This window comes from Ornithorhynchus anatinus, chromosome X1 (genome assembly GCF_004115215.2).
Source record: "Ornithorhynchus anatinus isolate Pmale09 chromosome X1, mOrnAna1.pri.v4, whole genome shotgun sequence".
In the NCBI taxonomy this organism is placed as follows: domain Eukaryota; kingdom Metazoa; phylum Chordata; class Mammalia; order Monotremata; family Ornithorhynchidae; genus Ornithorhynchus; species Ornithorhynchus anatinus.
Genome location: NC_041749.1, coordinates 82190596 through 82214449, shown reverse-complemented (window position 1 = coordinate 82214449; position 23854 = coordinate 82190596). Strand labels below are relative to the sequence as shown.

The following is a 23854-nucleotide window of genomic DNA, read 5'->3' as shown; positions in this document are numbered from 1 at the left end:
GCACTCCCACACAACACTCTCCCCCGACCACTTCCTCTGATTGTCTCTACCATAGCAAAAACAGGTCTCGTACCCTTCCAACAAACTTTAGGGAGCTGCTTATCCACTCTTAATTACTCCCAACGTGCCCAGAGTTAGCATGCTGCCTTCTCCACTGGAGTATTTCTGAGCTGTTCTGTTTGTTAAGTCAGATAAACGGACCCCACATCAATCTCTGGCCAGGTCCGCCTGAGATGCGGCTGATCCAAAATCTGGCTTGGAATGGGGTGACGGCAACCTCCAGTAGACAGTGTATAAACACTCCCACCCCACCCTGCTCCCCAAGAAAGGCAATAGATGACAACCATTCTCTATTTATTTTCTAACTTAAAAGTGAGAGGGATTTTCTCAGGGTGAGAGCCTGAAATCCATGACAATATCACCAGAGCTGGGATGAAACTGGAGAGAGTAGGTGACAGCATGAGAGTCCACCCCGGGCCCACGTTCAGAAATGGAGCTGAAGAAGTAAACCGCCTGTTTGCAGTGGGTGTTCCAGAGACACTCACCCTGTTGGAGAGAAACAGAGAAAAATCTCAATCCTGAAAGCTGAGGCTGACACGCCCGAACCTTTTCTGAATGGAGTAGGGGCCCCCAATCAAGGACGGCAAACCAAGAGCCATGTCAGTGATGTCACCTCTTTCTGCATTCCCAGCAAGGCAACATACATTTTTGCCAGTTTATCCATTGAAAAAATCTTTTTTGCGGGGGTGGGCGGTGTTTGGGGAGTGAGGGGAGGGGGCCAAGCAAAGAACCGAGAATCACACCTTGGCTAGAGTTAACTCCTGTTTTCATTTTACCTTACCTTCCTACTTTTGGGCTCGGATAATAATGGTAACAGCAACAACCGTGGTATTTGAAGCAGCGTGGCCTAGTGGAAAGAGCACGGGCTTGGGAGTCGGAGGTCGTGGGTCCTAATCCCGACTCCGCCACTTGTCTGTTGTGTGACCTTGGGCAAGACACTTCACTTCTCTGTGCCTCAGTTACCTCATCTGTGGGTATTAAGATTTAAGTGCTTACTATGTGCCAAGCACTGCCCTAAGCACTGGGATAGATACCAGGTAATCAGTTGGGACACCATCCCTGTTCCACACGGGGTTTACAGGCTAAGGAGGAGAGAGAACAGACATTGAATTCCCCACTTGAACGGGGAGGAAAAGGAGGCACAGACAAGTTACGTGACTTGTCCATGGTCGCACAGCAGAGAAGTGATACAGCCAGGATTAGAACCCATGTCTCCTGACTCCAAGTCCCAGGCTCTCTCCACTAGGCCATGCTGCTATCCTGTTAGTTTAGGATGAGGAATACCCATTTTCTAATCCTTTCCTCAGGTACAACTGGGGTCTGGAGAGAAGATTTCCATCAGCCCACTAGAGAGCGGGGCGTCCTGCTGCGGCCTCACCTGGTTTAAAAGCTGTTCACAAGCTGTTATTGGGTGCAACGCCAGTGCTGGTCTATGGGCAAGAGGCTATGGAAGGTTCTGTGACTCACAGCACAGCGCATCAGCACGAATGGAAAAAACAAGCCAAGCACCCGAATAAGCAGCCCCACACTGATCTCTTGGCTGCGGAAGAGGCGGCTGTGTCCTTGGTGGCCCGGCTTTGCTATTTCTGAATGCGCCATTTCACCCCGCAGCGGGGCTGGGAAAGATTCCCCTCTCGCTTCCCACCAGTCCAATGGGGGAAAACACTTTGTTTGGCCACACCCCACACTGGGATAAAAATAATAATAATGATCGTATTTGTAAAGCATTTACTATGTACCAGGCACTTTGCTGGGGTGGGGTACAAGCAAAATTGAGGCGGACTCAGTCCCTGTCCCATGTGAGGCTCACAGTCAAAGTCCCCATTTTACAGATGAGGTAACTGAGGCAAAGAGAAGTGAAGTGACTTGCCCAAGGTCACACAACAGACAAGTGGCGGAGTCGGGATTAGAACCCCTGACCTTCTGACTCCGAGGCCCGTGCTCTATCCATTACGCCATGCTGCTTCCTACCATCAGTAGTGCTGCTTTGCAATACAAAGGGCAAGTCTATGTCCCCATCCCACTTTCTCACTGCCTTTCTATATTACGTTCCATATTATATTATATAATGGCCTTTGGGTTCGAAAATGATGGGTCGGAACATAATAATAATAATAATGCTGGCATTTAAGTGCTTACTATGTGCAGAGCACTGTTCTAAGTGCTGGGGTAGACACAGGGTAATCAGGCTGTCCCACGTGAGACTCACAGTTAATCCCCATTTTACAGATGAGGGAACTGAGGCATAGAGAAGTTAAGTGACTTGCCCAGAGTCACACAGCTGACAAGTGGCAGAGTTGGGATTCGAACTAATGAACTCTGACTCCCAAGCCCGGACTCTTTCCATTGAGCCATGCTGCTTCTCTAGCCCATGAGCTGTTGCCCATGCTTGGGAATCTAGCTGAAAGAATCAATGAACAGATCCCTTCATACACACACATGCACGCGCCGTCTCTCATTATTCCTGCTTCTTATCAACTGGCGCTGTTTTGATTCAGCCTCCAGCTACCATGGTCTTTCCGAAGCCTATGATGCAAAAGGGCCGACCCATTCCTTTTGGACACATGCAGTTGTCCCAGTGGCCTGCTGGGACTTGTGGTTTCAGCAGCTCGCTAAAACTGCACAGGGGCAAAAACCACAGATGCCTAACAGGGCCTTGGCCTCCCTACCTGACACCCTCCACGCCCCCCGGCCTTGGTGCAGCCAGACCTGCCCCCCGCCCCCAACCGCCGGGGTTGGAAGCACAGAAGGGGTGCTCTCCCAGGGTGGCCAAACAATCAGTGATTAGCACTACAGTAACCACCAGCCATACTATAGTGGGGAATCACAGACTAAGGACTTAGCTTGGACACCAAGGAAGAAGATAGTAGAACAGACAAAAATCAAATCAATTTATAATCACCTAGAGGAACATGAAATTCCACAGAAGAGTCAACAAGGACTCTGTGAAGAGCAAATCGTGCCCGTCCAATTGACTTTTCTCATATGTTAGAGTGGCACGACCCGTAAACGAGGAAGGAGCGATAGATGTGCCCTATCTAGACCACAGTATTGCTTTTGTCATGAAAAACCGAAATTAACTCTCATCGACAAGCTAACAAGCTATGTGGAGACACAGGAGAGGATGCAAGGAAGAACAGCATAAACTAATTAAAGGCAAGGAAAATGAAAATAGGCCCTAAAAGGGCCCTTACAAGGGTTGCTTAGCCTGGAGGAGAGAAGTGCTTGGCACATAGTAAAGTGCTTAACAAATACCATACTTTAAAAAAAAAATTCAAAGAAAGGAATAGGGGAACTTGAAAACATCCTTCATATTCTTGAGTGCTAATCTGAGGAGTTCATCTCCACATCCACAGACGGTCAGACTAGAGGAAATGGGTTTAAATTGCCACTAGAGAATTCGGTTAACTAAAGAAGGAAGTGCTTTGACTGTCAGAGGGATTAAACATGAAGAGGCATGTTTACGTAGGATGTGGTGGAGTCTCCCTCTCTGGAGACCTCACCCTCTCTCACAAGCAGTAGGCCCAGAAGCCTTGGGCTGAAGCAGATAACCCCCCCCCCCGAGGTTCCAGCTTTGCAATTCAAACTCAGGGAGTAGGAATTATTCCTTCACGCTTTTGTACAAACGGAACCGTCTTGGTTGCTGTCTAGGTGGCCTAGGTAAGGGTAATTATTTCACAGAGCCTTTCACCAGAACTTCTCTATCAATCATTCATACTTATTGAGCGCTTTCTGTGTGCAGAGCACTGGACTAAGCGCTTGGGGAAGACACGTTCCCTGCCCACAAGGACCTTACAGTCTAGAGGCGGAGACAGGTATTAATATAAATTACGGATCTATAATTATAGAAGCAGCGTGGCTCAGTGGAACGAGCACGGGCTTTGGAGTCAGAGTTCATGGGTTCGAATCCCGGCTCGGCCACTTGTCAGCTGTGTGACTTTGGGCAAGTCACTTAACTTCTCTGTGCCTCAGTCACCTCATCTGTAAAATGGGGATTAAGACTGTGAGCCCCACGTGGGACAACCTGATTCCCCTGTGTCTACCCCAGCGCTTAGAACAGTGCTCGGCACATAGTAAGCGCTTAAATACCAACATTATTATTATTATTATGATAATAATACTAACAATGGTATTTGTTAAGCACTTGCTATGTGCCAAGCGCTGGGGTAGATGCAAAGTAATCAGGTTGTCCCACGTGGGGCTCACACTCTTCATCCCCATTTTACAGATGAGGTAACTGAGGCACAGAGAAGTTAAGTGACTTGCCCGAAGTCACACAGCTGACAAGCGGCAGAGCTGGGATTGGAACCCACGACCTCTGACTCCCAAGCCCGTGGTCTTTCCACTAAGCCACGCTGCTCCTCATATAAGTATATAAGTGCTCTGGGGCTGAGGATGGAGTGAATAAAGGGTTCAAATCCAAGTGCAAGGTTGACGCAGAAGGGAGAGGGAGTAGGGGAAATGGGGACTGTCGGGAAACACCTCTTGGAGATGTGATTTTAATAAGGCTTTGAAGGTGGGGAGAGTGATCATCAGTCGGATAAGAAGAGGCAAAGAGTTCCAGGCCAGAGGCAGGACAAGGGGTAGGCGAAGAAATAGACGAAATAGAAGTACAGTGAGCAGGCTGGTATTACCAACTGCCACCTTGGGCCATTGGCGGTGTGGTAGTTTGGCTGGCTCCCACATTCACTATAAGGAGACAAAATTGATGGGTTCCCCCTGGAAATACCTTTTCATTTGAAGCCCGCAGAAGACCCGTGCTGACTGAGCTATCAGCTGTCAGCTGGTATTCCATCCACAGAACCGCACCGTGGCTCTTCCCAGGCCTGGGAGGAAGCAGGGCCAGAGATTAGTTTCCGAACATGTCAGTCCAAAGAAAGTGTGCAGGAAGGTGCCCGCCTACTCTTTTCTACTCCTTTCCCTCTCTGCGTTGGCCTGGCAGAGTATAAGGGGCTCGGGGAGGTCTTCCTGTCAAATAATTATGGTATTGGTTACTATGTGCCAGGTGCTGTACTAAGCACTGAGGTAGATACAAGGTAATGAGGTTGGATACAGTCTCTGTCCCATAATGGGCTCACAGGCTTAATCCCCATTTTACAGATGAGATAACTGAGGCACAGAAGTAAAGTGACTTGCCTACGGTCACACAGCAGACTCATGGCAGACCAGGATTAGAATCCAGATCCTTCCAACTCACAGGCCCGTGCTCTATCCACTAGACCACGCTGCTGCTATACTAAAAGACGGGAACATTGAGCACTGACCAGCGCTGGGCCCAGTGGACCAAGGTAACCTGACCAGTGAGCAAGAACCACAGCATAGCCTAACCTTGGAGGAATTCATACTTTCTACAGGCTAGAAATTCCTCTCAACAGAGGGTGAAATAAACCGCTACAACAACCCGCTTGTACTTACAGCAAGGTTGAGGGGGTGGGGGGAGTCTACCACACCAAGGCACTCGAGCTTTCACCCTTAGCGGGGCCTTCCTGTCTTAGATATAGGGAGAGCATTGTCCACCCCATCCCACGCCACACAGAAACAGGGAAAACACCTTCTGGCCCTGGTTAGCGGCTAGCGGCTAGCAGGCAAAATGTTGAGGCTTAAAGGGTAGATATGTTGAGACTTAAAGGGTAGATTCAAAGCATTCAAACCCTTGGTTAGGCAAATGTAGAAACAGCCCAGGCGGCAGAAGCAACTTCCTGGGGGAAAGCTACTTTGAACTTCTAGAGGAATGACAGCCTCATTGACATCCCTGGCACCCAGAGCACTGTGATCAGCAGCTGGTTCTGGCTTTTTTGCCAACTTCGGATCCTTCAGTCCCAAGCCTCTGTTTCCTCACCTTTAACCTGGGGTCCAAAAGCCAAGTCTGAGGAACCCCTTTAAAAGGACCATCCAGACCACTGCGGGTAGTTTTAGTAATGAGTCACTACTTAGCTAGAACCCCAGAAGCTCTGCCTTCAGCCTTTTGACACAGGAATGAAAGAAGACTCAGCTTTAAAGATTAACTGTCACTTTATGTGACTGCAAAAGTTCTTTGCGGGAGGGAAGGGGAGCTGGAAGAAAAAGTGCTTAAACAGAACTGGTTTCCTGCAGCTTTGGCAAAGTGTGTTAGATTAGAAGTGGAAAGAGCTCTCCACACCTCTGATTTCTATCATTTCAAGAGCATGGGTGTGGGAGTGCAATTTGTACAAAGTGTTTTTTTCTTTCTTTTTTTTTTTTTGAAATCATCCTATATGGCAGGACCTCCAGAGTTTTAATGTAGACTAGGAAAAGGAGAAATGGGGGAGAGAGGAAGAGAGAGAAAGTGGGTGGATGGGGAGGGGGGGAGAGGAGGGAAGAGAGGTGGAGGTAAAGGAGGAGAGAGAGGAGGGAGAGAGGGAGGTCCAGAGGAAAGGGTGTGATTCTGGGCTTGGACTGAAATATTACATTTTTCACTCCAGGTCTAGTCTTTTAGTGCATTCAGCTGTAGTTAGGGTCAATTAGAGTCTCCAAAGTGTGCGAATTTCCACACCACACCGCCAACCACATCCCTGGTCACCGCTACAGAGGTAAATCAATCAGATGAAGAGCCACTTAAGCAGTCCCTTGTGGAGCACTCTTCAAGAGACTACAAGGCACCTCCTCACCCAGAGCGATAGGAGCTGCATCACTACAACCCCATGATGTGCTTGCCCAAGGCTCCCCTGCCTTCCATGTCCTAGCTCTCACCGGTCTAGGGGGAACCCCAGTGTTGCAGCTTGAGATTGGGTATTTCATTCGGGGGGCAGGGGGTGTCTCACATCCAGGAGACTACTCACTTTAACAGCGTTACGGAGCCTGCCGTGTGAAGCATCTGCTGAGGTACAGGCTGCCTGAAATCAAAGGTCATCACCTCCTGGGGTTCCGAGAGGCTTCGGCAGGGGTATTCCCAGAGCGGGTGAGGTTCAGCTTCCTGAGCTTCCCTGAAGTCCAGAGAGTTCTGCTGAGAGAAAAGGGTGGCAAGATGTAAAACAATCCCACAACAAGCACCTGGAATGCCTCTATAAAGACAACCTCTGGGGAGAGGGGGGAGACTAGGGTGGGATAAGGGTCGGGCACGGACGGTCGCAGTACAGACGCACCGCCCCTCTCCCTACGCCTCTTGCAGGTGAACCGAAAGACAGATGTGTTCAAACCAGGCTCGGTGGGTGGGAAGACTGGGTGAGAAGCACCAGGCTGGGAAGAGCCTCCCCTCAGCTCCCTCATTCTCATTACCTGCCAGCTCCCCCCTAGAGGCCCTGTTTGTTGACCCAGCAGTGTAGGCTACTTGAGGGCTGGGAACACGCCACTTCTTTATTCTGTACTTCCCACGTGCTTAGCACAGTACATTTGCACCCAGTGGGCACTCGACAAATGCTACCATTATTACTAGGACTCCTGCGGGCAGATTCCAGCACCCTCCAGGTCTTCTCTTTTGAATTCCTGTGGGAACCCAGTCCCATTCCTGACCACTATTCCCAACTTCTCCTGGCACTATTCCAAGTCGATGATGTTTTTCTTTCACATCAGGAGGCCACTGCCCCAAAGGGCTGCTGAAGGAAGCCACACTGGATCTGGTTTCACTACCCGTTACTCTCTTCTTCCAGGGAAGAAGTCTCTTACAAGCCTTCGTGTTGACAGGCCCTTTCTCCAGATACTTGAAAAACAACAGTTCCCCTTTTTGTAAAAACAAGAGCCCGCTACTTTAACCCCTGGCTCTGAGGGGCAGCTTCGCTGGGGCTGCCCAGCCCTGCACCAAGAGGTAACTGAGCTGCCCCATGGCTTCCAAAAGGTATAACTGCCCTGTGTGGACTGCTCAGCCCACAGGCTTCATTCCTCTAATGCCAACCTACTCACTGTACCTCGATCTCGTTTATCTCGCCGCCGACCTCTCGCCCATGTCCTGCCTCTGGCCTGGAACGCCCTCCCTCTTCATATCCAACAGACAATGACTCTCCCCACCTTCAAAGCCTTATTGAAGTCACATCTCCTCCAACAGGCCTTCCCTGACTATGCCCTCCTTTCCTCTTCTCCTACTCCCTTCTGCGTCACCCTGACTTGCTCCCTTTATTCATCCCCCAGCCCTGCAGCACTTATGTACATATCTGTAATTTTCTTTATTTATATTAATGTATGTCTCCCCCTCTAGACTGTAAGCTCGTTGTGGGCAGGGAACGTATCTGTTATATTGTCATACTGTACTCTCCCAAGTGCTTAGTACAGTGCTTTGCACACAATAGGTGCTCAATAAATAGGATTGACTGAGTGACTGAACAATGGGATCGGGCACGGAGGAGTTCACATGAGATAGCAAAGCCCCCTTTCCACCCAGCCCAGCTGCGTGAATTGCTGGCTTGGTCTGGGAAATGCCAGTTCCTGCTGCTTAGAAGTAACAGGTGACCCTGCTTACCTTAATCATGTCGTCCATAATGTGAACATCAAAGCCTTCGCAGTTTCCACAGGGGCTACGAATCCTCCACAGGTCCTACAGAGGGAGCAGAGCTAATACTCACATACTACTGAAAATGTGTGGATCAGGGTTGTTGAATGTTACCATGCAGCCAACAGAGAGAATCCACAGGTAGGATTCAATTCAGATGGCTCAGAACCAAGGAGTGGGGTGGGGTCTTCCTCTGAGTCTGAAAGCGATGGCTGGGGGATTGAAATCAATGTTATGTCGGGACTGCTAAGCGGGACAAGGGCCACGCTCCTGTTGGGAAGAAGCTCGTCATAGCCTCTCTGCCTCGTGAGCATCCGCTGCCCAGCTCTTATTAAATTTAAAAGCAAAAGAAGTTACCCTTTTGTGCTCTAGGACAGCAGGCTGGCTTCTGCCTACACTCTTTGGGACTGCTTTTAAAACAGACGCTTTAAAAACAAATCCTTTCTCTACCGGCTAGCCACGTAATAGAAGTCTCTCCGCATACTAATGCTTCAAATACAATTCAGCGGGGCAGTGTTTGCTCTGTGTTCATTAAGTGAGTCTTTAGCTCTGGTAGAGAAGTTGTAAAAATGATTAGAGACGGGGGAAGAAAAACCTGCAAATGATCATGGAATGGGCACTCTAGAAGTTTAAAGGTATGCTACTCCCAGAACGGGCTTCTTCAAAAATTGTGCTGACTGCCCTTCATCCATTCTTTAAGTTGAACTCTAAACAAGAATTTACACTCAAGAGATTTCATGAAAAAATGACAGCCATGGGGAGGCTGGCTACAGGTCTAGGGCAATTGATATTCATTCAATAGTATTTATTGAGCGCTTACTATGTGCACAGCACTGTACTAAGTGCTTGGAATGTACAAATTGGTAACAGAGACAGTCCCTGCCCTTTGATGGGCTTACAGCTTTGATGCCTTCAGAGCGTGGGCATTAATACATAATTGATATGTATCAATGCCCACGCTCTGAAGGCATCAAAGCACGACAGATACTAGGAGACCTCGGTTTTAGTGCGAGGCTTTTGCCCAGCTAGGTTTTTATTTCCTCATCTGTATAGTGTAATTGAGAATCCCGGCATTTTAACAATCTCACAGGGAGGCTGTGAAGATGAATCGCCTGAGGTCTGCAAAGCCCTTGGGGTGTTCCCTAGGACTCAGGGGCTCTGGCCATGGTGGCACAGGGCAGGGCAATTTCCGGAAAGCCACTTTCTGCTGGGCAATTCCGATTTTGACCAAAACCTAAGGCTAATGTCAAACTCACAAGAGCTAGGGTGGGGCCATGCAGAGAGGGTGAACACATCTGGAGCCCTGCACCACGAGTCCCTGCTCAAAGCCCATGTCAGGAACTCGGATCCCCAGCACGTCTGCCTGACTGATGAGAGTTTTTCAGCCTTTTCTGCCCCAAAGCTGTGGGGGTTGAAGCCTTCTCCCTCGGCCCCAGGGCCCAGTCCCCAGGTTCCACGTAGGCTGGTGACAGGCCAAGGGGGTATGACACGAGGCAACGTGGAGCGAAGAGGAGTGAGGGGAGGAGAGAGGGCCTAACTAGTGGTTGGGGTTGACCAGATCCAGTCCCAAACAGAGATAAAAAAAAAAAAGATGGTATTCATTAAGCACTTACTACAATAATAATAATAATGATAGTATTTGTTAATGTTAAGCACTTTCTATGTGCCAAGCACTGTTCTAAGCACTGGGGTAGACACAAGGCAATCGGGTTGTCCCATGTGGGGCTCACAGTCTTAATCCCCATTTTATAGATGAAGTAACTGAGGCCCAGAGAAGTTAAGCAACTTGCCCAAAGTCACACAGCTGACAAGTGGCAGAGCCGGGATTAGAACCCATGACCTCTGACTCCCAAGCCTGCAGTCTTTCCACTAAGCCACGCTGCTTCTCAACTAGCTCGGGATTAAATGGATGGGTAGGACTCCGATTCCTAGCCCAGTACTTTGTACCCTGGGTACTGGATCCGGGTGTGGATGCTGGGCACAGCAGCAATCCACAAGGCCAAACCTCCTCAATTATGGTTCTGAGGTGATGACTCAGATACTTGAGCTACATCTATGTCAGGCCTTAAGGGAGTTTTCATTAGAAAATTCCAGTTTAGCCACGGACTCAGCCTGACGCCCGGCACCTAGCTCTTGGTGCCTGGGCCATGTTGATGTAATACACAAAAGCAGAGGCAAGTATCCTTAGTGTATGCACTTGGATCTGTGGGCATTTGATATCTGCCTCATCCTCAAGCCCACAGCACTTACGTCCATATCTCTAAATTATACAAGATAAATTATTTACTTTTATTAACCTCTGTCTCCCCCTCTAGACTATAAGAGCATTGAGGGCAGGAAACGTGACTAACTCTGTTGTACTGTACTCTTCCAAGTGCTTAGCATAGTGCTCAGCACAGAGAAAGCACTCTAAATCATTGATGATGATTCGTTCATTCATTCAATCATATTTATCGAGCAATTATGATGATGATGATTAGTCCCATCTCTCAGTTTACCCTCAAGGGCCCTGGCTTCAGCCTGAGGACCTGAATGACAGAGAGCAACGCAGGCTCTCCCAACCCGACTCATTCTGTCACTGAAAACCTCGTCCCGTTGCCAGCATGGGTGGCTTCAGGACGGTCCCTAGAGTCCAGGAAGGCCAGCAGAGAGGTGGGCGGGTGGACAGGTCCACCAGCACCCCGGGACATCACTCCTGGGAATTAGCTGTCCGTCTTGCCTACGCCTGGGCCAATCAGGAGACATTTACAAGGGAACCTGGAGATTCTGCCACAAGTCCATCCTGGCACTCTCAAGGCAAATCACAAAACTGCTCCAAAAAACAGTATATCACCTATCCCTCTTTCACTGGATGGGAAACCAGGCTGGGAGCTCTGCACTGGCTAAGTAGCAGGCAGGGTCTGTTAAGATTCGCTTTATTTATTTTCTCCAATTGCCAAGAAAGTTGCCTGTTGGGGACCCAACATTAGGGCATTTTGATCGAAGTGGTCTGAAGTAGTGCAATTAGGAAACGATCCAGAAACTCGCTCCAAATGCCATTTCAGTACGTACCCCACTTTGCCATCTCAGACTGTTAATTTATGAATCCCTTCTCTAAAGCAAATGTGATTCGCTTGAGCAAATTTTCTCTGCATATCAAGCCATATTTTTCATTTAATAAAAAAGTACTTTAATTTTTTCAAAATGACTGGGTTTCTGCTGAGGGGAACAAATTAAAGTGATGCTTTTCAGAGTCTTGACTTTTTTTTTTTTTAAAAAAAGAACTTCAATCTTCCATCCTAAATGCTTTTAACAATTGGAAACACGGCCCTTAATGGTTGAGAAAGGAGGATGTGCAGGATGTGCTCTAAAGCACTCAATTTGTTACTCTAATTACTCCAAGATAAGGCATAACTGTGAACTGACAACACACAAACTACTTCAATTTTACTTGCCAATTTGCTCGGTCTTAAAACAATGAGGCGGCAAGGCATTGGATCCTGAAATAAAAGCAGCAGAGAATGCAAAATCTGGGAGCCAAACACTGACTTCCTCTGATCAGAATTTCTTGCTGGATTGTAAACTCCTTGTAAGCAGGGAATGTCTTCCCCACTTCAAAACCTTAATGAAAGCCCATCTCCTCCAAGAAGCCTTCCCTGACTAAGCCCTTCTCTCCTCTTCTCCCATTCCCTTCTGCTCTGCTCTTACTTGCTCCTTCATTCATCTTCCCTCCCATCCTCACAGCACATATGTATAGATCTGTATATACCTGTAATTTATCTATTTATCTGTATTAACGTCTGTCTTTCCCTCTAGACTGTGAGCTGGGTGTGGGCAGAAATGTGTCTGTTGCTATATGGTACTCTCCCAAGCACTTAGTACAGTCCTTTGCACAGAGTAAGCACTCAATAAATACAACTGAATGAATGAATACCAACTCTGTTGTATTGTACTTTCCCAAGATTCTCCCCCTCTAGACGATAAGCTCATTGTGGGCAGGGAATGCGCCCGCTTACTGTTATACTGTACTCCCCCAAGCGCTTAGTACAGTGCTCTGCACACAGTAAGCACTCAATAAATACAATTGAACGAATTAGTACAGTGCTCGGCATAGAGTAGATGCTCAAAAAATACCACTGATTGATTGCTTGACTAATTACATGCTGATGGAAAAATCCCAGTTACACGTGCACCCGCCAGTACTGGTCACAGACTCACTTGAGTTGTATTTGGGTCCATCCCCAGTCTCCGCGGTTCTTAATCAATCAATTAGTGGCCATCTACTGTGCGCAGCACACTGTACCAACCACTTGGGAGAGTTCAATAAAATAGAGAAGCAGCGTGGCCCAGTGGAAAGAGCCTGGGCTTGGGAGTCAGAGGTCAGGGGTTCAAATCCCAGCTCTGCCACTTGTCAGCTGTGTGACTGTGGGCAAGTCACTTAACTTCTCTGTGCCTCAGTTCCCTCATCTATGAAATGGGGATTAAGACTGTGAGCCTCATGTGGGACAATCTGATTACCCTGTATCTACCCCAGCGCTTAGAGCAGTGCTCTGCACATAGTAAGCACTTAACAAATACCAACATTATTATTATTATTAGACACAATCTCCACCCTCGAGCACTTAGTTCAGTTCTCTGCGCTCAGTGAGCACCCAATAAATACCACGGCTTGATTACTTAACACACACGAGATGCCAGAGGGCGGCTTTACCTTGAATTCCACGACCACCATGTGGAGGGAGGCGGACTGTGGGAAGACTGTGATGTCCGGGGTGAGGTGCTGGGCCACGGCTGTCCTGGCGTACCAGAAATAGAGGTTGTGCCACGGCAATAGGCTTGTGGTGAAAAACGGTTCTGCCAGGAGAACCGAGACCTGGACGGGTGGAGATACAAGAAACAAGTAAGGCTGGGCCTACCCATTTCGTTACAGCCGATGGGTGGGGGAGGTGACACTTAAAAACAGCCTCCTCCCCGCCCCCTACATCTTTTGTTTTTTATTTGTTAAGCCCTTACTCTGTGCAGGGCACTGTACTAAGCGCTGGGGTAGATCCAAGCTAATCAGGATGGACACAGTCCATGTCCCACATGGGGCTCACAGTCTTCATCCCCGTTTTACAGATGAAGTAACTGAGGCACAGAGAAGTTAAATGATTTGCCTAAGGCCACAGAGCAGACAAAACGCTGACTGACAATATGTTTGGACAAGCCAAAACCAGCCACTTCAACCTACAAGTCTTGTGGCGAAAGTGCTGCCCACCGGCTCAAACCCATAACCGAATCTGGTGACAGGAAAGAAAATCAGACATCTTGGTAAAGATAAACGAATGGCACTTCCACTTTGCCATGTGAGGATGAAAAGAGATAGGACCGTTCCATCAAAAAGCACCACTTTTCACCCTGGAGTTTGGGTAAATGTGTACTCTTTTCCTCTAAGACTTCTCAAGTCATGTTTGATAATAGGGTTTTTATACAAGAGCTTTTTTTGTCCAAGGTTTAAGATGGTCAGTGTTTGTGAGAGATTGACTCTTAGCAAACACAGACTTGGAAGTTTCAAAATGGCAAATAACATCAATGATGAAATTATATTCACGTGGAAACACTGCTGCCTAAAAATTTCGGCAAAATCTACTCCAAATCTACTTGGTGGGCTAGTTTCCCACGACGAAACTTACATGATGAATGTTTAAACCCTGTGCCTTTAATACCATATCGAGAACCAACCGTGGTTGAAATGCAGATCTAATCGGGACAAAAGGAAAATAAAGAATTTTGTAATTTTGTTTGTGCTGGATTGGGCCTAAAACATGTGCCAGCCCAATAAGTTTGGGAAGTAGTGTGGCCTAGTGGAAAGAGCACGGGCCTGGGAGCCGGAAGCCCTGGGTTCTGATCCAAGCTCCACCACTTGCTTGCTGTGTAACCCTGGGCAAGTCATTTAATTTCTGTGCCTCAGTTTCCTCAACTGCAAAATGTGGATTCAACACCTGTTCCCCCTCCTACTTAGACTGGGAGCCCCACGTGGGACAGGGACCATATTCGGCCTGATTAACTTGCATCTACCCCAGTGCCATCAAAAAAAGTCTCTCTGAAGAAAACTCTGTCCTGGAGCAAAGCCTATGTTGAAATGGATTCATTATTTACAAACATATTTGCCAGAAGTATATAATCGATACCCCCAAAATAAAAGAATGAAAGACCTAAAAATAAACTGGATTACTGATGAAAGTCTCGACACTGGAGACGACCAGTGGTGCATACTTAGGTGACCTTTTCTGACGGCTGAGAACAAAAAAAAAAATGCCTGGACCTGGCTGACATCGGGGAGGACAGGCAGGAACGGACAGCGGGCAAAAGCACTGAGATTCTTGCAGCCCAGCAATTGACATTCCCCCTTCATGGGGACCCCAGGGTTCAGTGTGGGTGGTCTGAGACTTGTACGCATTTCCTCCTTCCCACCCAATCCATCAGGGGACTTGTCCACATCTGGACTATTGGGAGATCTAAAGCTGCCAAAATCGGGGGGACTGGACTAGAGTCCTGAGGACCCTGGGGAGATGGGGAGTGGACAATTTTTTTCCTGTTGCTGATGTTTCAGGATTACTGTATTTAGCCTGCCTTTTTTTTTCATCCTGTGTCCATTTCCTCCACTTCTACCACTATCTTAGATCGTGAGCCCCATGGGCCAGGGTCACTGTCTGAATTAATGTTTATTTGCTATTGTTTTAATGAGATGTTCATCCCCTTGATTCTATTTATTGCTATTGTTCTTGTCTGTCCGTCTCCCCCGATTAGACTGTAAGCCCGTCAAAGGGCAGGGACTGTCTCTATCTGTTACCGATTTGTACATTCCAAGCGCTTAGTACAGTGCTCTGCACATAGTAAGCACTCAATAAATACTATTGAATGAATGAATGTCTCTTCACAATGCTTAGTACAATGCTTGCTATATTAGAAGCAAATAATAATTGTTAGCATCAATTACTATTGATTTTGTAGATTTTTTTTTGTGCCCCAGGCAAGTAGGACTACTATTATTCCAGTTTTAGGATAAGCAATGGAAATAATTGGTAAAAGACACTCTTTGCATAACAATGGACAGTGATGGATGAGGGCTATGTTTCAAATATTCAAAATGGTGAAAATATCCCTTGCTCACTGCATGTTACGGATATTTCCCACTTAACTGATAGCTCGGTCAACAAGAATATGAACTGTCAGGCACTCTGTCCTATACAAAAATGTGTTATTAAGCTTAGAGCAATTTTCAAACATTCACCAAAGCTATTTCGTAAATATTTAGCTGCAGGTGAAAGTGTAGAATGTTTTTGGAGCTAAACCACCAGCTGTTGCACCCAGTTAGTTAGACCAATTTGTTTGAAAGTTGTTAGACAGGAGCCATCTTGTGAACAGTACCTACAATCCAAATCACTAGTAGCCCTTCACCAGTCCAAGCAATCAAAAGGAATAACGGGGATGAAGAGTCTGGCCAGAATCTGAAAGTACACAGAATGTCCGTGTACTCTGAAGGACTATAAAACTCTGATTGCACATGTCTTCTGACAAATAACATTTTTAATTGAAAGGAGTTGAAGAAAGTACATTCATATAGACATTTCCAATCACAAACTAGAATTTATACCAGAAAGCTCCAAAAGAGATCACCCACCCTATCTGCCCATCAGCCTAATTAGGGGATAGGCACTTCCTACTCCTGTGGAGCCAGCTCCACAGAGATAGATGAAAGAGCAGGAGAAAAAAAAAAAAGAGAGATCATTCTCTGCCCCTCCACCAGTAGAACTCAGGGGGTTTAGCTCAACCCAGGACCACCCTTTATTGGATGCAAAAAAGTCATGAGTCAGCCCCTTTGCTTCCTGGGGGATGATGTAGTTTCTTGTTTCCTTCTCTGCCCTTCCCTTGGCAACCTTCAACAGGACCTTTGGATGTTTTGAACAAACAGAGCTCTCATCAAAACTGACCATACAGCACATTTTTAAACAAAAGTTTAAAAATAACTATCAAAATGTGGCTTGGAATAAACTAATATTTGAAAAATTCAGAGGCATCTCGTAGTCAAACATAGTAGATACCTAAGTAGACACCTAGGAATTAATTGAATCAACTGGTCAAAATGAATTGCATGCTTCACTCATCCTCAGAAAAACAACTGACACCAATCATTATGTTCCAAAAACACTTTGAAAATAATATTACATCAAACTGAACATTATTGTCATCAGAGGCTTAAGGGAGCAAAAGGAACTTTCTTCAAAAGTTGCTCAAAGCAGGAGTCTTATGTTGCGCTCATGAAAATACGCCGCAGCACTACTATAGCCATTTTAGTCATAAAAGCCATAAAAGTTCTGCTTTCAACACTGATTACTACAATTAAGAGAAATCTTCATTTATCAGTTAAAGTCTTCTGGAAAAATTCATCTTTAGCCAATTCATTTTTATGTATGCATGCCTGAGATAAAAATTATTAGGACTACATGTAAATGTGGATGAGCACATTAATTTCAAATTTGCAGTCTATGTGTCAAATACCTCACCTTAAGACCAAAAACTGGATAATGCTCAATTCTGGATTTGTGCTGGAGTCTGATTCCATAAAAATTAAGCAGTGGTAAAAACACCAACAGGTAAATGGGATGCCAAGTGTTTGTTTAGCCACCTGTGGCATTTGCAAACAAGGGAAATGAGTGGAATTACTGAAACAGTACTTGTCATGCAGATAGATGTGAATCACGAAATTGAAGGCAAAATAAAACCAAAAGTGTTCAAATAAATGGTTTTGAACCTGCCTTTACCGAAAATACTTTCTTTGGGCATCTCAGACAGAGATGCTTGCTTGAACGTTTGCTCACAGAACCCTCTAAATGATCGTTACTATTGGGATCCACAATAAATGAGAAGGAGGGAGATTTTCTGAGCCTTTCACAGCACACAGATGTCTGCATGTTCCTGTTACTTACCTTTTTATTCTCCAAATCAGCAGGGATTAGCAATTCAGGACGTTTCTCTATTACATTAATTTTTTCCTCCAAATGGTTGGCTTTAAAAATCTGAGAAGGAAGGGAAAGCGGATGATTTTCTTCATTTTTACCCATCTCGAGGTTTATTTTCTCTAAGCTATTTTTTAGCTGGCTACCTACCCTTCTTCTAAACTGCAGGGACTATAGCTATTCAATATGAAAAGATCATAATGTCCTAAGAATGAGACTCCCATATAATAAACTACTTAGACTCAAAAAGAAATATAGCTCTTGCAAGCTCTGAAGCATAGAACTTACCCGACATGGCCATGGCCGGACTATTTCAGGGGCTTTAGGGGCAGCAGTCTTGGGCTCCGGGCTAAAGTGTGGGATTGGGAAGGTGTAGGCTGTCACACATAGGGCAAAAACCCGAGAGGGAACGGGGTGGCACAGGAGCTGTTCCCTCTGATGCTGTGCAACCCTGCCCAGCTGAACACAACCCTGGGGATGAATCGGCAGGTCCAACCCATGCCAGGTGGCTGCCGCTGTCCCGCCCATGCCCCAAGTGTGTCTCAGCCCGGGCTGGTGACACCGGATGGTAAAAGAAGAGCAGAAGAGGGAAAGTAAATAGATATTTATACCCTTTTGGCTTTGTCTGCATCTTCCGCCGAGCAGGACGCCGTCTCCCAACCTGACTTGTCTGAGCGGGGTGGGGAGGGATTTAAGCAGTGGCCACATGTGGCCAAGGTTCTTCCAATGCCGAGAGGAGCCTGGACGTGCTCAAGAGCTTCTGGGGATCGGGTATGGTTGTGAGTCCCCCCGCTACTCTTACCTCCCTGGTCCTGCTGTAATCTGTCAAGGGGCGGGGGAGCACCACTTAGCCAGGATGGGTGGGGAGCAGGCGCAGGCCTGGCAAACACTAGCTGTTGTCAGCGGGGATCGCCACCCATACCCAGCTGCAAGAAGGGGTGGTGGGGCAAGAAAGCTGCATTGGCAGCGAATTAAAAATTACAGAGAGTGGATCAAGGGCCGGGCAATGGTGGGGTGGCCTTACCAAAGAAACAAATCAAAGAACTCAATTCTGGATGCATCTTCACCCCGGGCAATGATTAACCGTTGCTCCTGGTTAACTATTCAAATTCACTGATTATTTAAAAGCACCAGCACTTACTTTTTTCATGAGTCGATGAGATACCGCTGAGTTCTCTATTGTAAATACCTAAAAGAGAATGTCTGGCCGTTGGTCACAAACATTCACTGATCAGAATTCGGAAAGTAAATTAGAAAGTTGGCCACAATGAAATTTTTATAAGATCATTACCTAAAGACAAGTCGTCTAGTCACCAACTAAAGTGTACCTACCCATCCCAGCATCACGCTGTTCTTCATACACGCTGCAGAGAGACTATTTCCCCCATTTTACAGATGGGAAAACTATCCAATGAAAACCAAACAATGAATGATAATAATGGTGGTATTTATTAAGTATTTACTGTGTGCCGAGCTCCGCGCTATGGACTGAAGTAGATTCAAGTTAATCACAGTCCCTTGTCCCATCCGGGGCTCACGGTCTAAGAGGGAGGCAGAATGGGTATTTTATCCCCATTTAACAGATGAGAAACTGAGGCACCGATAAATTAAGAGTCTTACCCACGGTCACCCAGCAGACAGGCAGCGGAGCCGGGATTAAAACCCTGGCCTCCTGATTTTCAGTCCTGTGCTCGTTCAGCTTTAAGGGATTCCATTGGATCTCCCCCTCCTCCCTTACCTCACTGGTCTCCTATTACAACCCAACCTGCACACTTAACTCCTCTAACGCCAACCTACTCGCCGTACCTCGAGCTCATCTGTCTCGCCACCGACCCCTTGCCCGCGTCCTCACTCTGGTCTGGAACTCCCTCCCCCTTCATATCCAACAGACCACCACTTTCCCCACCTTCAAAGCTCTCCTAAAATCACATCTCCTCCAAGAGGCATTCCCCGACTAAGCCCTCCTTTGCCCTCCCTTCTGTATTGCCTATGCACTTGAATCTGGACCCTCTGAGCACTTGATATTCATCCTACCCTCTGCCCCCTAGCAGTTATGTACATATTCTTCTACTCTGCCATAGCCCATCTGCAATTTGCTGTAAGTTCCTTGAGTGCAGGGATCGTGTCTAGAAACTCTATTGCACTGTGCTCTCCCTAGAGTGTAGGACAGTGCTCAGCACACCACAAATGCTCAATAAATACCACTGAGCTCTGCTTAATAATCACAACTCCAAAACCATCTAAGCAGAAAGACAAGATTTACATTTGGTGCTGGGGGTTACAGTCGTTAAAGCTGTCAACAGTACAAAAACATTCCTCCAAGAAAAAATGTACCATGAGTAAGTTGAGAAAACGCTTCCATGTAGCTGTCAACCTCAAGATACAATTGAACAAGAACAAACAGGAAGAGAGCAAGTTGGTTACCTGTTCTGCTCCTAGACAGTGAGCCAGGATGGGAAGCAGGCTGCCATCACTGATGCAGAGACAAACACTGTCGGTTTTCACCACCTAATGAAAAAACTCAGAAAAGTCAGATCATTTCCCTGAAGATACAGTTTCCCTGAAAATACCATTTAAATGCAGTCACAATCCAAGGCTTTGAAAAAGAAAAAAAAATGGCAAAAAGAGGGAGGTGAATAAAGGTCAGCTGTGAAAATGTACACCTTTTCCCTCAGAAGACACAGTTTGGAAGGTCCTAGTGCAACTGTATCACTGCAATTCATGGCATCCTCCAAGGCTCTTAGGACAGGGCATTGTGCTTTTGAACCTTTTGACTGAAAACACCACAACAGCCTCCCCCAACAGCTCTTAATACTGAAGCAGAACGGTCTAGTAGAAAGAGAATGGGACTGGGAGTCAGAGGGCCTGGGTTCTAATACCAGGTTCCACCACTTGCCTGCTGTGTGTCCTTGGGCAACTCACTTAACTTCTCTGCACCTCAGTTTCCTCATCTGTAAAACAGGGATTCACTACCCATTCTCCCTCCCCACTTAGGCCATAAGCCTCATGTGGAACAAGGACTTTGTACAACTTGATTATCTTATATCTTCCACAGTGCTTAGTACAGTGCTTGGCACAGAGTAAACGCTTAAGAACCACCATACATTAAGCGCTCAGTAAATACAATTACTGACTCTAAATATGACTGACTGACTCTCCTATAAGTCTAGGTCAACTACCCCTTTGTACCTCCCTCCTAGTTTTGTCCCACTGCCCTGCTGAGATTAGAAATGAATCCGAAGAGAGATGAGGGGAGACGGGATTTTCCCATTCCTGACCCCCTATGCAAATTTTCTGAACACCTCAGGGGCCCACCCGCAGGGGGCCCATTTTTCTGCTGAAAGGGCTCTTCCAATTTCAAACCAATCCCATTCCTGACTCCATCCTTTAGGATTTGGGCACGAAAGTGATGCGGAGACCAATTTAAAAACCTTCACCCCATTCCTTAAGGACACAGAGTGAGAGGAGAAATGGTTAGGTAAAACCAGCATCTTAATTAAATTAAGGCCTCCCTTTCTCCACCTCCCCAACCTCCAATCTTTCTGTACATAATTAATCCCATTCAACTAAAACCAACAAAACTACCTACAAAAGTAACTACAAAGGCTAATGAGGGAAGCAGCAAGGCCTAGGGGATACACCACGAGCCTGGAAGCCAGATGGACTGGGTTCTAATCCCAGCTCCACCACTTGCCTGCTGTGTGACCTTGGGCAAGTCACTTAACTTCTCTATGCCTGTTTCCTCAATTGCAAAATGGGGATTCAATACCCGGTCTCCTACCTTCTTAGACTGGGAGCCCCTTGTGGGTCGGGGACTCTATCTGGACTGATTAACCCCAGCGCTTAGAAAAGTGCTTAACACAAAGTAAGCACCTAAATACAAATACAAAAATACATATACAAAAAAATGAGTAAGAATGAGTTTATATCTTGTGTGCACCTTTAGTCCCCCAAAATAAAATGCTGTACCATTTAAATAATTTGAAATAAAGGTTTTGAAGCAACATAATCTAGGGCAGAGGTTCCTCAAAATGGAGGGGTGGGATGTGGAGAGGCAGACATGGTCGGGAAACAGGTCACGGTGCTGCAGGATTCGGGATTATAGGCAGTGATCAACAAGGATTAATCGACAAATTAGAATTTTCAACTAGCCCATTGATACCCGCCCCTCAAAGCCCAAATTGGCCACAGAAGCAACCCAAATTGAGAAGCAGCATGGCCTTTTGGATAGAGCACAGGTCTGGGAGTCAGAAGGATCTCGGTTATAGTCCCAGCTCCACCACTCGTCTGCTGTGTGACCTTGGGCAAGCCACTTCACTTCTCTGGGTCTCAGTTACCTCCTCTGTAAAATGGGGATGAAGACTGTGAGCCCCATATGGGGTATGGACTGTGTTCAACTGCCCCAGTGCTTAGTACAGTGCCTGGCTCATAGTGAGCGTTTAACTAATACCATTAAAAAAAAAATTTTGAATTAAATTACAAGTACACTTAGTCCTGCCATAGTGCATATTTTCACTATCCATTTTGTATTCAACGCTTTGGCAGAATTAGACATTCTTCCAATGACACACATCTGTCTGGATCCAATGAGACACGGCATAGCACGAAACAGTTGTATTCGTGTGTGGGGAGCATGGGGGATGGGGTGAGTTTTATGGTGTGAACTTTCCATATCTCAGGGTCCCACGAGAATGCAACCTCCTAACTGGCGATATTAGGCTCCTGATTAACTAGGCAATCTGCAGGAGAGAAAAGCAAATTGCCCAAACACAGAGAGAGCTTTTACAAATAACACTTGATTCACCATGTTCACACTAAGTTGAAAGTTGCTGAAAATTGAGTTCTGATTAATGGAAAACCTTCTTCCCTCTGGTTGCCTCATAAACCCAAACTTGAGGGTTCCCCACAGCAGCAACTTTAAAAAAAAAAAAAACCCACATTCTTCCAGTTCATTTTTGATGCTTGCTCTCCTGTTCCTCCCTTGTTGATCACTGACATTTACTGAGCATCCCCTTCATAAATACTATTACTACTATTATCAATTAATTGATATTTATATTTAATGTCCATCTCCCCCTCTAGACTGTAAGCTCACTGTGGGCAGGGAATGTGTCTTATTGTTACATTGTACTCTCCCTAGTGCTTAGTAAGCGCTCAAAAAATACAACAATGAATGAATGAATCAATCAATCACTCAAGATTTGGAAATGCCCTTGGATATGCAACCCCATTTTTAATGAGGGCCTAGTGAAGTCTGCAATTCAGCAGTGTGTGGTGCCAATGGCCTTGTGGAAACTGGTTCCCTACTCTTCCCTCAACTGTGCTAGCTTCTCTAACTGCCAAACTGCATAACTGAGAGTACAGACTGATATTCTACTAGGTTGGCTTCCTTTGAGACAGTCACGGAGTAAATTCTTGGGGTGTGGACAAGGCAAGAAAAGCTAGGCCCCAGAGAAAGAACCTGTGGGGAAAGACAGCAGCCCGATCCACTCCCAGTTCCCTTACGAGGAAAGCGTGAACTGCTCAAGGACACTGATGAAGGGAGACTCACCTTCTTTAAAGCCTGGACGTACTGGTCCGTCCTGTTCTGGTCATTGAGCTCTCCAAACCGAGGCCGGTTCCAAAGCAAGTGAGCCTGACATTCACACACTGGGCGCTCTCCATGGGAATCACTCCTGATTGCTTCATACCTAAAAGAGACACGAGCAATGGGAACTTGCCAGGCACTTCACCCCTTTTTCATCTTGTCTAGCATGTTCCATGTCGAATTTTAGAGGCCACGTTCGGCTTTGATTACGCAGCAAGTAACTAACCCTACAAGAAAAAACCCATGGCCCGGAGGGGAAGGGTTTGGTAATATTTTCTACCATATTATTATTATGATATTATGACCCCTTCCAATGTACTGATCATGCAATTCTGCTCTCATACGTAATGACCAAACACCTAATCCTTCAACAAGCTTCTTCGGGCCCAAAGCCACCTAGGCAAACAAATTTGGCACCAGAATCATGCCTACGCTAGCTAAGCTTGATGTTTTTATGGGCCAGTAGGCCCAGGCATAAACATTCTCTAGGGCCTAAAATGGGAAGTCAATCATTTAATCAACCAATTAATGGTATTTATTGAGCACTTACTCTGTGCAGGGCACTGCGCTAAGCGCTTTGGAGAGTACCATACGTTAGAACTGGTAGACACGATCTCTGCCCTCAAGAGCACTGGGGAGAGTATGATATAACAGAGTTGGTAGACAAGCTCCCAGCCCACATTGAGCTTACAGCCTAGAGGGAGATGCACACATTAATAGAAAGTATCGTGATTATGTTGTCTTGTTTTTGTCCGTCTGTCTCCCCCGATTAGACTGTAAGCCCGTCATTGG

The 23854-nt window shown here is 46.5% G+C and overlaps 1 protein-coding gene across 4 annotated transcripts in view; it reads right to left on the bottom strand.

The window, feature by feature from the left end:
* Positions 1–337: 337 nt before the first annotated feature.
* The window catches only part of PRMT7 (protein arginine methyltransferase 7), a 69903-nt gene continuing 46386 nt past the window's right edge, over positions 338–23854 (bottom strand). For 2 of the 4 annotated variants that reach the window (XM_029050485.2, XM_029050487.2), the window contains 9 exons: positions 23027–23165; positions 19900–19983; positions 18617–18664; positions 17446–17535; positions 13188–13349; positions 8468–8542; positions 6858–7021; positions 4790–4886; positions 338–546 (listed from right to left, as the gene is read on the bottom strand). In XM_029050485.2, the coding sequence (XP_028906318.1) occupies positions 388–546; positions 4790–4886; positions 6858–7021; positions 8468–8542; positions 13188–13349; positions 17446–17535; positions 18617–18664; positions 19900–19983; positions 23027–23165 (1018 nt within the window). In that variant the 3' untranslated portion in view covers positions 338–387. The remainder of the gene's footprint in view (positions 547–4789; positions 4887–6857; positions 7022–8467; positions 8543–13187; positions 13350–17445; positions 17536–18616; positions 18665–19899; positions 19984–23026; positions 23166–23854) is intronic. The other 2 variants (XM_029050486.2, XM_029050488.2) reach the window with 1 other exon arrangement.